The sequence below is a fragment of the Taurulus bubalis genome (assembly GCF_910589615.1).
Source record: "Taurulus bubalis genome assembly, chromosome: 1".
Classification (NCBI taxonomy): domain Eukaryota; kingdom Metazoa; phylum Chordata; class Actinopteri; order Perciformes; family Cottidae; genus Taurulus; species Taurulus bubalis.
Window position 1 is genome coordinate 2,371,770 of NC_136589.1, and position 16,714 is coordinate 2,388,483.

The 16,714-nt window shown below is 48.9% G+C and overlaps 1 protein-coding gene across 1 annotated transcript in view; it reads right to left on the reverse strand.

Moving 5' to 3' along the window:
* Positions 1–4,454: 4,454 nt before the first annotated feature.
* arhgap20 (Rho GTPase activating protein 20) overlaps positions 4,455–16,714 on the reverse strand; it is a gene marked incomplete at its 5' end in the record, with an annotated part of 64,065 nt that continues 51,805 nt past the window's right edge. Inside the window, 2 exons of the mRNA XM_079217850.1 lie at positions 4,455–7,614; positions 9,218–9,332. Of these exons, the coding sequence (XP_079073976.1) occupies positions 6,041–7,614; positions 9,218–9,332 (1,689 nt within the window). The 3' untranslated portion in view covers positions 4,455–6,040. The remainder of the gene's footprint in view (positions 7,615–9,217; positions 9,333–16,714) is intronic.

Below are 16,714 nucleotides of genomic sequence, written 5' to 3' on the forward strand. Positions count from 1 at the left end.
ACTAAACAAACAAAACAGTAGTATAAAGATGTTGCCGAACAGTATGCGACCACAAATATAAATACCCCACAATGCAATGCGACGGTGACGGCAATGTTCTTAACAGACGAAGGCAGACGGCTCTGTAACTTTGCAAGGTTTAACATATTTCTCCTGACGCAGCGTCACGTCGCTGCGCCTCCAAACCGACGCCTCCAAACCGACGTCTCCAGACCAACGCCTCCAAACCGACGCCTCCAAACCGAAGTCTTCAAACCGACGCCTCCAAACCGACGCCTCCAAACCGAAGTCTTCAAACCGACGCCTCCAAACCGACGCCTCCAAACCGACGCCTCCAAACCGACGCCTCCAAACCGAAGTCTCCAAACCGACGTTTCCAAACCTACGCCTTCAAACCGACGCCTTCAAACCGACGTTTCCAAACCTACGCCTCCAAACCTACGCCTCCAAACCTACGCCTCCAAACCTACGCCTCCAAACCTACGCCTCCAAACCTACGCCTCCAAACCGACGCCTCCAAACCGAAGTCTCCAAGCCGAAGTCTCCAAACCGACGCCTCCAAACCGACGCCTCCAAACCGACGCCTTCAAACCGACGCCTTCAAACCGACGCCTCCAAACCGACGCCTCCAAACCGACGCCTCCAAACCGAAGTCTCCAAACCGACGCCTCCAAACCGACGCCTCCAAACCGAAGTCTCCAAACCGACGCCTCCAAACCGACGTTTCCAAACCTACGCCTCCAAACCGACGCCTCCAAACCGACGCCTCCAAACCGACGCCTCTAAACCGACGCCTCTAAACCGACGCCTCCAAACCGAAGTCTCCAAGCCGAAGTCTCCAAACCGACGCCTCCAAACCGACGCCTCCAAACCGACGCCTTCAAACCGACGCCTTCAAACCGACGCCTCCAAACCGACGCCTCCAAACCGACGCCTCCAAACCGAAGTCTCCAAACCGACGCCTCCAAACCGACGCCTCCAAACCGACGTTTCCAAACCTACGCCTCCAAACCGACGCCTCCAAACCGACGCCTCCAAACCGACGCCTCCAAACCGACGCCTCTAAACCAAAGTCTCCAAACCGAAGTCTCCAAACCGACGCCTCCAAACCGACGTCTCCAAACCGAAGTCTCCAAACCGACGCCTCCAAACCGAAGTCTCCAAACCGAAGTCTCCAAACCGAAGTCTCCAAACCGACGCCTCCAAACCGAAGTCTCCAAACCGAAGTCTCCAAACCGACGCCTCCAAACCGACGCCTCCAAACCGAAGTCTCCAAACCGACGCATTCAAACCGAAGTCTCCAAACCGAAGTCTCCAAACCGACGCCTCCAAACCGACGCCTCCAAACCGACGCCTCCAAACCGACGCCTCTAAACCGACGCCTCTAAACCGAAGTCTCCAAACCGAAGTCTCCAAACCGACGCCTCCAAACCGACTCCTCCAAACCGACGCCTCCAAACCGACGCATCCAAACCGACGCCTCCAAACCGACGCCTTCAAACCGAAGTCTCCAAACCGACGCCTCCAAACCGAAGTCTCCAAACCGAAGTCTCCAAACCGAAGTCTCCAAACCGACGCCTCCAAACCGACGCCTCCAAACCGACGCCTCCAAACCGACGCCTCCAAACCAAAGTCTCCAAACCAAAGTCTCCAAACCGACGCCTCCAAACCGAAGTCTCCAAACCGAAGTCTCCAAACCGACGCCTCCAAACCGACGCCTCCAAACCGACGCCTCCAAACCGACGCCTCCAAACCGACGCCTCCAAACCGACGCCTCCAAACCGAAGTCTCCAAACCGACGCCTTCAAACCGAAGTCTCCAAACCGACGCCTTCAAACCGAAGTCTCCAAACCGAAGTCTCCAAACCGAAGTCTCCAAACCGACGCCTCCAAACCGACGCCTCCAAACCGAAGTCTCCAAACCGACGCATTCAAACCGAAGTCTCCAAACCGACGCCTCCAAACCGACGCCTCCAAACCGACGCCTCCAAACCGAAGTCTCCAAACCGACGCCTTCAAATCGAAGTCTCCAAACCGACGCCTTCAAACCGAAGTCTCCAAACCGACGCCTCCAAACCGACGCCTCCAAACCGACGCCTCCAAACCGACGCCTCCAAACCGACGCCTCCAAACCGAAGTCTCCAAACCGAAGTCTCCAAACCGAAGTCTCCAAACCGAAGTCTCCAAACCGACGCCTTCAAACCGACGCCTCCAAACCGACGTTTCCAAACCGAAGTCTCCAAACCGACGCCTCCAAACCGACGCCTCCAAACCGACGCCTCCAAACCGACGCCTCCAAACCGACGCCTCCAAACCGAAGTCTCCAAACCGAAGTCTCCAAACCGAAGTCTCCAAACCGAAGTCTCCAAACCGACGCCTTCAAACCTACGCCTCCAAACCTACGCCTCCAAACCGAAGTCTCCAAACCGACGCCTCCAAACCGACGCCTCCAAACCGACGCCTCCAAACCGACGCCTTCAAACCGACGCCTCCAAAACCGACGCCTCCAAACCGACGCCTCCAAACCGACGCCTCCAAACCGACGCCTCCAAACCGACGCCTCCAAACCGACGCCTCCAAACCGACGCCTCCAAACCGACGCCTCCAAACCAACGTCCCCATCTTGTGAAAACAAAGCTTCTCTGGTCAAATATTGTTCGCGTCATGCACAAGACTGGAGGTGTTTGGGGGGTTCTGGTGCTCAACCAGCTAGTTCAACCCTAGGGTCCCCTAATCTAACGACTATGCAACTCCTTGCCTTTAAAAACAAAACAAAAAAGCATGAAAATCTGCAATAATAATCACAATAAACACAAGCATTGACATGTTAGGATGCATATTCAGTCCAAAAAACATGTTTTTCGGTTGAGAAATTGAAAAACGACCTACGTTGAGCTTTCCCTTGGTCGCAACATGACAAACAGGACATGTAAATGACCGTCTGCTTCCACATGTGCCGTCTGACGCGCTTTCAGAAGAGTCTGAGGACCAAAGAGATCGCAGGATCTCGGAATGCCCCAAAAAAGCGAGAAAAAACTTCTGATCTCGCGTCGCAATTTTGTGACACTTATACTGGTCAGAAATGTGAGGAGATAGCAGAGTTTTAGTTTAGAGCAAATATTTTCGGGAGAAAGGAAAAAAGAGCTGCGGGTTTAGGCGCATTAAAGACATGAATGTTGAGGTTAGAAGAGAATACAGCTGCAGCTGCTCCAACACTCAGCTCCTGTCGGCCTCTGGAGCGCCGACACCACCAGACGGCCTCGTAAAGAACTTTGTGAACTGTGAAATCTTTTATTTTTTACGGGGAGACATTCCCAATATGCAACAGCGCCGTGTTTGGATGACATCACCTTGACTACGACGTGTAGATCTTAATGTCATGAGCCGGTGGAAAATATGAGGAGAATAAAACGAACAAATCTGAAGCCGTTTCATCATTACGTCGATATTTCATCTCCTTCTGACGTCCAAGAATGTGTTTTCCAAAATATACGAGACCTGTTGGACTGCGTGATAAAGGCCTTCAGAAACAATCGTAAATTAAGGTTGAAGGAACCAAGTTGATTCTTGTGTTCCTAAATTTCCCTCTCAGACTTTCCTTGCAGTAAATATTCATAATAATCTCAAACAAACGTCTTTGGTGCTTCAGACTAGAACCTGAACCTGAGCGGTTTAATCCTCTCACTTCTTCAGCCTCTCCGGCTGAGTGCTGTTCAGACAATTAGAGCTGCATTCTCTCTCCTGACCACCAGGGGGAGACTCCTCTGGTTGTATAGAAGTATATGCTTCATGTGTTAAAGCTGCATTCTCTCTCCTGACCACCAGGGGGGGACTCCTCTGGTTGTATAGAAGTATATGCTTCATGTGTAAAAGCTGCATTCTCTCTCCTGACCACCAGGGGGGGACTCCTCTGGTTGTATAGAAGTCTATGCTTCATGTGTTAAAGCTGCATTCTCTCTACTGACCACCAGGGGGCGACTCCTCTGGTTGTATAGAAGTCTATGCTTCATGTGTTAAAGCTGCATTCTCTCTCCTGACCACCAGGGGGCGACTCCTCTGGTTGTATAGAAGTCTACACTTCATATGTAAAAGCTGCATTCTCTCTCCTGACCATCAGTGGGAGACTCCTCTGGTTGTATAGAAGTATATGCTTCATGTGTTAAAGCTGCATTCTCTCTACTGACCACCAGGGGGCGACTCCTCTGGTTGTATAGAAGTCTATGCTTCATGTGTTAAAGCTGCATTCTCTCTCCTGACCATCAGTGGGAGACTCCTCTGGTTGTATAGAAGTATATGCTTCATGTGTTAAAGCTGCATTCTCTCTACTGACCACCAGGGGGCGACTCCTCTGGTTGTATAGAAGTTTATTAGAAAACTACATGTTTAACCTCTTCATGCAGAAACGTTTCTTTCAAACTATAAAAACACAAATCCAGTCTGATCTCAAGGTCGTTTCCCAAGAGCAACATTTATTAAAATCAATGACATTTTCAACATCAAATGTACACAAATATACAAACGGTGCGTTTCGTAGCAAATATACTTTCTATAGAGACAGCAGCAGCAGAATTGGCATGTAGAAAAATACACTTTGATTTTCTCACACAACACAGACATACCAACGTAACAAGGTAATATATTTATATATATTCATATATTTCTGTATCATAAATATGCAGAACTATACACACAATTCACCGTAATGGAGATACCAGTTAAAATATTAATAATACGGAACAAAAAGGATATTTTTAAAGTTGTAAAATGGAAACGCTTAACACGACAACGACCTCATCGCAGTGTGTGTGCGGTGTGGAAACGTTCATAATAACACTTTTAATACTCGTGAACATGTTGTGCTCGGAATATATTATCTACACGGATGTATTTACACACTTTATTCAGTAAATTAACAAACAGTGAAATAAGGTCATTTATTGTTTAAGCGTCGCCTCAGAAACACATACACACACACACACACACACACACACACACACACACACACACACACACACACACAGTGTCCTTGTCATTCCTGTGAGTTTGAAAGGGTTTCTTGTTGAGAATATAATGAAGTGCTTTACTCGCCGGAATAAAAGGAGATTTCTCCCTCAATGGCAACTCTTTTCTCACATTCCTGCTCTGGTTGTGACTTTTCTTCTATGCACACACACACACACACACACACACACACACACGGATGGTTTCTCCTCTTCCTCCTCTTCCTCCTCCTCTCCAGTAGTAAACCGGAGCTACAGAGGACGACACTGTGTCTGGAACCTCGGCTGAATAAACACCGGCTCCATTGATTCACCGACTCAACGCTTCACTTTCTTGCGGGAGAAAACGTTTCACTTTGCAGACGTCATAAAAAGGTGTTTTTGTTGAATATGTACAGGTGTCCTCCTCCGGCTCGTCGTGGCCGTGGGAGTGGGAGGAGCTAAGAGCGTTCATTTATAGTCTTAACGTTTGTGTTCTTGAGAATTGTGAGTTTCTGTTTCTGCACATGAAAAAATAGATGTAACAAAGTCAAATGCATATTTGATGTCAATTTCTTTTTAAATAAAATGTTTTGTTTCACAAAAATGTGTCATTTAGATTTTAAAAACGCTTCCAGAAAATAAAATAAAAGACTTCATCGTTCATTTTCTTTTTTTTACTCATGAAAAAACTCCTCTTCCTTCATTTTGCCTGAGAAAAATATTTCTCAGAGGAACCATATTTTGACCCGTTTCACCAGCAGCTTTAATGTTTGTTTGAGGATCCATCTTCACCACTCGGTAAATAATTATTCGAGGATCCCGACTTGCAGGGCTGTCAAATACATGAAGGACATTAAAATATAATAACAAATCATCTAAACGTCTGTCACAATATTCTGAGGACTCGTAATGAATGGAAGGAGGTATATTGTGGAAACAGGAAGTCCGTGTGTACCTTTTTAAATCTAAAACCTTGGACGCCACGCGACAGAAAACAGGAACACCTTCACATGAGCTGGAGGAGGACGGTGTTTACGGGGACATCGAGGTCCGTCACATTCACACGTACGACTCCTCAGCAAAAAACAGCTGGTCGAAGTCGTCCGCCCGCGGGTCGCTGCAGCGCCGGCTCTGCCACTCCCTCTTCCCCTGCACGAGGGCCAGCGCCACCTCCTGGCTCCTCCGCAGGCAGGCGCCCGCGTCCTCGGGCCCCTGGGAGGAGAAGTAGTCCCGCACGGCCCGGGTGGCGGAGGGAGACAGGCAGAAGCGCGGCGGCTCCACTTCGGACACCCGCAGGCCGCCGTCGTCCCGGGGCCGACCTCTGGAGGCGCGGGGCCGGTCCAGGGTGAGGCTGCCGGAGCGGGGGGCGTCCGCGGGGAGCTCGGCGGGTTCGGACGCCCGGCGGGGGAGAGTCTGGCTCCCTCTGGGTCGCTCCCCGGACGGAGTGAGAGAGTGAGACTTCTGCCTCTGGAGCACCAGAGTGGTGGCGCTCTGTCCGAAGAAAACGCCCTGCGGCGGCTGAGCGGCGCACGCCGGACGCTGCGCGACCTCGCTTCCCGTCCGGGGGTCCGGGACCGGGGGTCTGCGGACGCAGGTCTGGTCGTGGAGCTGCCTCAGCTCTCGGATGGTGAGGGGCTTCTCGGCGCCGCGGTAGAACGGTGAGCGGCCGCGCTGCAGCTGCTGCAGAGCCTGCTGGTAGGACGGAGGGCTGCTGGATCTCCGGCGGCAGTTGGGGTTCGCGCCCGCGGCGTCCCGGTGGGCGTCGCCGGGCCCGCTCGGGCGCTCCTCCTCCGAGGGCCCGCTATCCGGCTGCCTCAGAGACAGGCGGCGGTCCTTCTTGAGCCACGTGTTCGGGTGGAGGCCGTGTTGGTGTGGCGGGGTTTGGCCGGCGCAGAGGGGCGGGGCTTCCCGCTGAGGCGGGGAGTCCCCGGGCGACACCTGGGGCCGTCCGGGGAAGAGAGGCGAGAGCTCCGCCAATGGGATCGCCCCGTTGGCGGCGTAGTCGGTGGAGTACTGCGAGAAGGCGGAGTCTAAAGAGCTGAGGGAGGAGCCTGTCGGCGAGGTGGCCGGCGACGACAAGCTGGAACAGCTGGCGTCGAGGCGCAGCGGCGGCGGCGGGGCGTGCTTCGACTTCCTCCGCCCGCTGTTCAGGACTTTGGCTCCTCCCCTCTCGCACCCGTCCTCCTCCTCCTCCTTCAGCTGCAGCCCGCTCACCCCCCGCTCCAGGAACCCCTCGTCCTCGCCCCGCCTCCCGCCGCCGCCCTCCATGGCGGCGTCGTAGCTCGCCTTCCTCGGCGGCGGGTGGCGGCCGTCGGCGCGGACCGGAGCGGCGCTCGCCAGAGCCAAGGCGGGCTCCGAGCTCCTCCTCAGCCTGCGGGGCCCCTGCTGCGGCCCGTTGGCCTGGCGGGGGTTGAACCTGCGGGGCCGGGCCGGCGCCGGGAGCTGCAGCAGGAGGTCGGCGTCGGCGTCGGGGTCGCAGTCGCTCAGCGTGATGACGGAGTCGCGGCTGCGGCTGTCCGGCTTGTCTTTGTCCCGCAGCGGCGGCGGCTCCTGGAACGGAGACTCGGGGTCGTCGTTCAGCTCGTTCTCCAGACTGTCGTAGGACGAGTCGTTCATCTGGAAGGACGACACGTCTGAGGAGGAGGAGGAAGAGGAAGAGGAAGAGGAGGAGGAGGAGGAGGAGGAGGAGAAATAAAAGTGGAATCGTCAAATTTAGATCAAGAGAATTCAATCCCAAAACACAATCATTCTGCAAACTAAAGACACAAAGTATTTCCTTCCAGTCTGACTTCACGTTATGTTTCCTGTAAAGTCCTCACATTAAAGATGGCCGCTCGTCAGCGAGCATCTGGCAATTTCCGCCTACTGGCTCCAAAATTATCAACTGACCAAACATTTATTTACACAACCAGGGAAAAAGAAAATGTTCTGGTTCTCGCTCCTGAAACAGCTCAACGAAGTGAGAGAGTTTATAAATGAGGACAGAGGACACAGGACAGAGAGGACACAGAGGACACAGAGGACCGAGGACACAGGACACAGAGGATAGAGAGGAAAGAGGACAGAGGATAGAGAGGACAGAGGACACAGAGGATAGAGAGGAAAGAGGACAGAGGATAGAGAGGACAGAGGACAGAGGATAGAGAGGACAGAGGACAGAGGATAGAGAGGACAGAGGACACAGAGGATAGAGAGGAAAGAGGACAGAGGATAGAGAGGAAAGAGGACAGAGGATAGAGAGGACAGAGGACAGAGGATAGAGAGGACAGAGGACAGAGGATAGAGAGGACAGAGGACAGAGGATAGAGAGGACAGAGGACAGAGGACACAGAGAACACAGCGTCGTCCCGCCGTGCGCTCCTTCACCTCTGCTGCTTATTTATAGCAGCAGAGGTGAAGGTCAGAAGTATTTATGAAGGAGGAGGTTCAGATAATCAGCAGCTGCCGTTGACCTCTGGTGACCTCTGCTGACCTCATGTGACCCCAATCGGCGGGCGTGAAGGAGCCGAGGCCTTTTGGTCCCGCCCCCTATGAGCGCGTTGCTCTGAAGCCACTTTGTTGCAATATTCTTGAGGTGGAACACACTGAAGCGTTTTCAGAAGACACCAAGTTAAGGACACACTTTGACCTTGACCTTGACCTTTTTTTATTACGAAGCAGCCGTTGCAGTACGTTTCAGCACAAGTTGCACGGCATTTCATACGCACACGTTTCACATGTAGACTTCAAATAAAAGTCTCTTGGGGCCACGATCTACATCAGTGATTTTCAACCAATTTCAAAAATATTATTTAGTTGCTGCAAATAATGTTCCACTGTTGAGCGTCTGAGCTGCAATATAGTGTCTGTCCTAGTGAGGAAATACTCTTCCATGCCAGTAGGTAGCGCAATACTTACCTACCTTCTGATCTAGACCCAGCAGGAGGTCGGCCATTTTCCATTTGTGATTTAAGGTTTTCAAGTTGTTGTTTAGTTTGAAGGTCGCAGGAAGACGTTGTGAACATCTTTCAGTTCTGCACTTTCATTGCATGTATGACTAAAAGAAAACTAAAACACACACAGTTTTGTATGTTCAATACGACATTTCCAACTTGTCCTCATTGTGCGTCTTTTTTAATTTAATTGTTGGGGGTTTTCCTCTGATGTCACTGACTCAACTCTTTCTCCTCCACACGTGGACACATTGGTGGGAACCAGCGCCCCGGCCTCCATCGTTAGTGAGGCTCCTCCTCTCACCTGACCCGTGGTCGCTGCTGCTGCTCTTCTGGCTGAAGCTCCTGAACAGCGACGGGACGTCCTCTCCCAGGACGGCGCCGCACTTCTCGATGAGGAGGCGAACCAGCTCACACACCTGCAGGAGGAAGAGAGGCCGCCGGGGTTAGAGCCGCTGACCACTTCCTTGTCATCGGTTCACAGTTGTTGTGGCCGGAGGAGATCGTTTAAATAATGGTGTTGTTTAGAATCATGTGATGAATCATGTGAAAGCCTTTTAAACTCACACACAACGGACTGAACACACAACGGACTGAACACACAACTGACTGAACACACAACGGACTGAACACACAATGGACTGAACACACAACTGACTGAACACACAACTGACTGAACACACAACTGACTGAACACACAACGGACTGAACACACAATGGACTGAACACACAATGGACTGAACACACAACTGACTGAACACACAACTGACTGAACACACAATGGACTGAACACACAATGGACTGAACACACAACTGACTGAACACACAACTGACTGAACACACAATGGACTGAACACACAACTGACTGAACACACAACTGACTGAACACACAATGGACTGAACACACAACTGACTGAACACACAATGGACTGAACACACAACTGACTGAACACACAATGGACTGAACACACAATGGACTGAACACATAACGGACTGAACACACAACAGACTGAACACACAACGGACTGAACACACAACGGACTGAACACACAACGGACTGAACACACAACGGACTGAACACACAACAGACTGAACACACAACGGACTGAACACACAATGGACTGAACACACAACTGACTGAACACACAATGGACTGAACACATAACGGACTGAACACACAACAGACTGAACACACAACGGACTGAACACACAACAGACTGAACACACAACAGACTGAACACACAACGGACTGAACACACAACAGACTGAACACACAATGGACTGAACACACAACTGACTGAACACACAACGGACTGAACACACAATGGACTGAACACACAACAGACTGAACACACAATGGACTGAACACACAACTGACTGAACACACAACGGACTGAACACACAACTGACTGAACACACAACGGACTGAACACACAACGGACTGAACACACAACGGACTGAACACACAACGGACTGAACACACAACTGACTGAACACACAACGGACTGAACACACAACTGACTGAACACACAATGGACTGAACACACAACTGACTGAACACACAACTGACTGAACACACAATGGACTGAACACACAACTGACTGAACACACAACTGACTGAACACACAATGGACTGAACACACAACTGACTGAACACACAATGGACTGAACACACAACTGACTGAACACACAATGGACTGAACACACAATGGACTGAACACATAACGGACTGAACACACAACAGACTGAACACACAACGGACTGAACACACAACAGACTGAACACACAACAGACTGAACACACAACGGACTGAACACACAATGGACTGAACACACAACTGACTGAACACACAATGGACTGAACACATAACGGACTGAACACACAACAGACTGAACACACAACGGACTGAACACACAACAGACTGAACACACAACAGACTGAACACACAACGGACTGAACACACAACAGACTGAACACACAATGGACTGAACACACAACTGACTGAACACACAACGGACTGAACACACAACGGACTGAACACACAACGGACTGAACACACAATGGACTGAACACACAACTGACTGAACACACAACTGACTGAACACACAATGGACTGAACACACAATGGACTGAACACACAACTGACTGAACACACAACTGACTGAACACACAATGGACTGAACACACAACTGACTGAACACACAACTGACTGAACACACAATGGACTGAACACACAACTGACTGAACACACAATGGACTGAACACACAACTGACTGAACACACAATGGACTGAACACACAATGGACTGAACACATAACGGACTGAACACACAACAGACTGAACACACAACGGACTGAACACACAACGGACTGAACACACAACGGACTGAACACACAACGGACTGAACACACAACAGACTGAACACACAACGGACTGAACACACAATGGACTGAACACACAACTGACTGAACACACAATGGACTGAACACATAACGGACTGAACACACAACAGACTGAACACACAACGGACTGAACACACAACAGACTGAACACACAACAGACTGAACACACAACGGACTGAACACACAACAGACTGAACACACAATGGACTGAACACACAACTGACTGAACACACAACGGACTGAACACACAATGGACTGAACACACAACAGACTGAACACACAATGGACTGAACACACAACTGACTGAACACACAACGGACTGAATACACAACTGACTGAACACACAACGGACTGAACACACAACGGACTGAACACACAACGGACTGAACACACAACGGACTGAACACACAACTGACTGAACACACAACGGACTGAACACACAACTGACTGAACACACAATGGACTGAACACACAACTGACTGAACACACAACTGACTGAACACACAATGGACTGAACACACAACTGACTGAACACACAACTGACTGAACACACAATGGACTGAACACACAACTGACTGAACACACAATGGACTGAACACACAACTGACTGAACACACAATGGACTGAACACACAATGGACTGAACACATAACGGACTGAACACACAACAGACTGAACACACAACGGACTGAACACACAACAGACTGAACACACAACAGACTGAACACACAACGGACTGAACACACAATGGACTGAACACACAACTGACTGAACACACAATGGACTGAACACATAACGGACTGAACACACAACAGACTGAACACACAACGGACTGAACACACAACAGACTGAACACACAACAGACTGAACACACAACGGACTGAACACACAACAGACTGAACACACAATGGACTGAACACACAACTGACTGAACACACAACGGACTGAACACACAATAGACTGAACACACAACGGACTGAACACACAACAGACTGAACACACAATGGACTGAACACACAACTGACTGAACACACAACGGACTGAACACACAACTGACTGAACACACAACGGACTGAACACACAACGGACTGAACACACAACGGACTGAACACACAACGGACTGAACACACAACAGACTGAACACACAATGGACTGAACACACAACTGACTGAACACACAACGGACTGAACACACAACTGACTGAACACACAACGGACTGAACACACAACTGACTGAACACACAACGGACTGAACACACAACGGACTGAACACACAACGGACTGAACACACAACGGACTGAACACACAACAGACTGAACACACAACAGACTGAACACACAACAGACTGAACACACAACGGACTGAACACACAACAGACTGAACACACAACAGACTGAACACACAACAGACTGAACACACAACGGACTGAACACACAACGGACTGAACACACAATGGACTGAACACACAACGGACTGAACACACAACAGACTGAACACACAACAGACTCGCGGAAAGTTCCCACTAAAGTCCGTCTGTAAATTGGGTTTATAAACGAGGTGCTTCTTCTTCTTGCCGTTGCTTAGACACTTGATACAAACCCACAGTGTGTGTGTCTGTGTGTGTGTGTGTGTGTGTGTGTGCGTGTGTGTGTGGCCAGATGTCGTCTGCATGGCGTCCACATGCGTGTGTGTGACTCAGTGTTCCTGGATTAAAAGCACACACAACCCGGCTACACCGTCATCAAATCATTATGTTCTAAAACAAATGCAGTAATCTGAAACCAGGAGATTATTTTAAACCAACTTGTATAATAGAAGAACCAGTTGGTTCATGGATGAAACAGGTCGTTTCAGAGCAATGGGATGTTCTTTGTCATAAAGACCCAGCGCCGCATTTGAGAACCACATTTTGGATTAAAACCTGAGAGACAAACCGTCCACCTGCCGGATGACGGGGATGAGAGCTGTTACATGACGGAGTCAGCCCAGCTAATCCCTTAATGTTGCATTTGCTCTCTGGTAACACTTATTAACCTCCAGGTTTGATCTCCTCTGCTCAGATATGTGCTAATGATGGAAGTCCTGAGGCCGCGGTCGACTTGCATTATGGGTAATGTGCCGCTCTTCTGTCTGTAACCTGGGGTGACAGTTACGCTTACATAAGCAAACGGCATCGAACGTTCGGCTCATCTCTCAGAGAACCAACCAGTTGGAGATCACAGATGAAGCTCCGGCTTTAGACACGGTGCTGTTCCACTGTCTCCTTCCTGCAGAACAGCCCGTTGCAGACATTTTGATTTATAGTCCTCTGTGAATACTCCATTCCGATTGGCTGCAGGGTGTCCATTAAGGACGCCTACTGAGTAGTTCAAGTTAAACTGTTTCCTGTTATACATTTCTAATCAGAAACAGTTTCTTGCCAAGTATGTTTACACATACAAGGGATCAGGCTTGGTGATTGGTGTGTGACAATAATAGAAAATATGAAAATGTACAATCAAATAAGTCGTCGGCTAAAGATATACGTCGAAAATGTTGGAGAATTGTTTCCGGAACGGGGAGAAAACATGCTTTTAGTTTAGCTTAGCCTTCTGCTAACCTTGCTAGTCGTCACAAAGCTAAACTAGTAGCGACAGCAATGTGCTTTCCTAGACTCTGACAACTTTAAAGTTTACTACTTTACTTTTACTATGAGGCTAGTTAGCTAGCTACCTTGCTAACTCCAACATGCTTTCATGCAACACAGAAAATCATCTGAAATAAGTTGTCACCTATTAGGCAATAGCCATGTGCTTTCCTTTACGCTGACAACATTAAAGTAAAATGTTGCTACTTTAGCGGCATGCTAGTTAGCTAGCTACATTGCTAACTTCAACATGCTTTTTTGCTACATGACTCACTCCTCGTCGCTGGAGACTAACTGGTCAAGAGGAGACTAACTGGTCAGGGGGAGACTAACTGGTCAAGAGGAGACTAACTGGTCATGGGAAGACTAACTGGTCAAGAGGAGACTAACTGGTCAGGGGGAGACTAACTGGTCAAGAGGAGACTAACTGGTCATGGGGAGACTAACTGGTCAGGTGAAGACTAACTGGTCAGGGGGAGACTAACTGGTCAGGAGGAGACTAACTGGTCAGGGGGAGACTAACTGGTCAGGAGGAGACTAACTTGTCAAGAGGAGACTAACTGGTCAGGGGGAGACTAACTGGTCAGGAGGACACTAACTGGTCAAGAGGAGACTAACTGGTCATGGGGAGACTAACTGGTCAGGTGAAGACTAACTGGTCAGGGGGAGACTAACTGGTCAGGAGGAGACTAACTGGTCAGGGGGAGACTAACTGGTCAAGAGGAGACTAACTGGTCAGGGGAGACTAACTGGTCAAGAGGAGACTAACTGGTCATGGGGAGACTAACTGGTCAGGGGGAGACTAACTGGTCAGGAGGAGACTAACTGGTCAAGAGGAGACTAACTGGTCAGGGGGAGACTAACTGGTCATGGGGAGACTAACTGGTCAGGGGGAGACTAACTGGTCAAGAGGAGACTAACTGGTCAGGGGGAGACTAACTGGTCAAGAGGAGACTAACTGGTCAAGAGGAGACTAACTGGTCAGGGGGAGACTAACTGGTCATGGGGAGACTAACTGGTCAAGAGGAGACTAACTGGTCAGGAGGAGACTAACTGGTCAGGGGGAGACTAACTGGTCAAGAGGAGACTAACTGGTCAGGGGGAGACTAACTGGTCAAGAGGAGACTAACTGGTCAGGGGGAGACTAACTGGTCAGGGGGAGACTAACTGGTCAGGTGGAGACTAACTGGTCAAGAGGAGACTAACTAGTCAGGAGGAGACTAACTGGTCAGGTGGAGACTAACTGGTCAGGAGAACAGACGGTCTTTCTAGAGTAGTACGTTCCACACAGAGTCAAGAAGCCTGCGTTGTTTAATCGTCCATAAAATATAATGAAATGAAAGATAACACGATTATGACACAACTCACAACTAAACGCCTCTTTACCGCTTCTCCTTTTCACCGCTCTCCCTCCTCCTCTCTCTTCAGTTTTCCTTTTCTATCACTCTCTCTTTCATTTCGCCTCCCCGCCCTCCATCCATCACTCAGTACGCATTCCTCGCTGTCACTCAGAGGAGCGTCTACGTGATGAAGAGCTCGGCTACAACGCCTCCGGGCGTCCAGGATGTTCACCCATCCATCAACAGCCCTTCACACGCTCCTCCTCTCCTTCTACTCAACAGGACGATAAGCAGCCTCTCCACCTGAGTGGATTTATATATATATATATATATATATATATATATATATATATATATATATACACTCTCTGTACGTGTGTGTGTGTGTGTGTGTGTGTGTGTCAGGGTTCATACATTCTGACCAATGGATTTCCATGACTTTAAACCAAATTTCCATGACCAAACATTTAATGTATTCCATGACCGAAAATGTAGTATTTAAACTAACAATGAGAATACAAAGCATACAGTAAACCTTAAATGACTCAAATGAATGAGACAATAGTTTGATTAAAAGAATAAACATTTATATAGATGCCTGTGTGTATGCCTGCTTATATTTTGAGTCTTTCTTTTAAAAGCATATTCATTATTTCAAACTCAGCGTAAATGAACGTCATGAACACATGAATATAACACATTTACATGAACACATGAATATAACACATTTACATGACTTTTACTAAACTTTGGGGATTTTAGTTTTTTCAAGGACTTTTCCAGGCCTGAAAATAACCATTTTAAAATTCCATGACTTTTCCAGGTTTTCCATGACGTAAGAACCCTGATATATATATATATATTGTATACATATATATATATATATATATATATATATATATATATATATATAGCTAGCTATATAAAACAAGTGCAGTAATATATATTGTATATATTGTGTGCATGAAGTCCTGCAGGCTGCACAGAAGCGACTCTGGAGCTGCATGTTTCACCTTCATGTGATGTAGAAAAGTCGCTGTAATTAAAATGTAAAAAAAGCTAAAGCAGGAGAAAAGTGAAAGTTCGGTCCACGTTTCGAGAACCAAAGCTCAAGAGAAAAACAACGTTCCTTTGCACGGTTGGTCTCTGTGTCTCTGAAGCTGTATTTACCTCCTGAGAACATTTAAATCATACCCTGCAGGAGAGAGGAGAGGAGGCGGCGCACAGAGACCAAACTGAATTGGCTAAAACCGAGCGCTCACGTGACTGCAGACGGTTGGAAAGCAGCCATCCCAGCGCCAGCAGCCCACGCGCGGTTTACCCCCCGACCGCAGCGAGGGAAATGTCGAAATCCCACTTTTGTTATTTTTTTGTAAGTTTCCTTCCGAGAAAAAATGCCGCCTGCTCTCAGACTGGACACACAAACAGGCAGTGT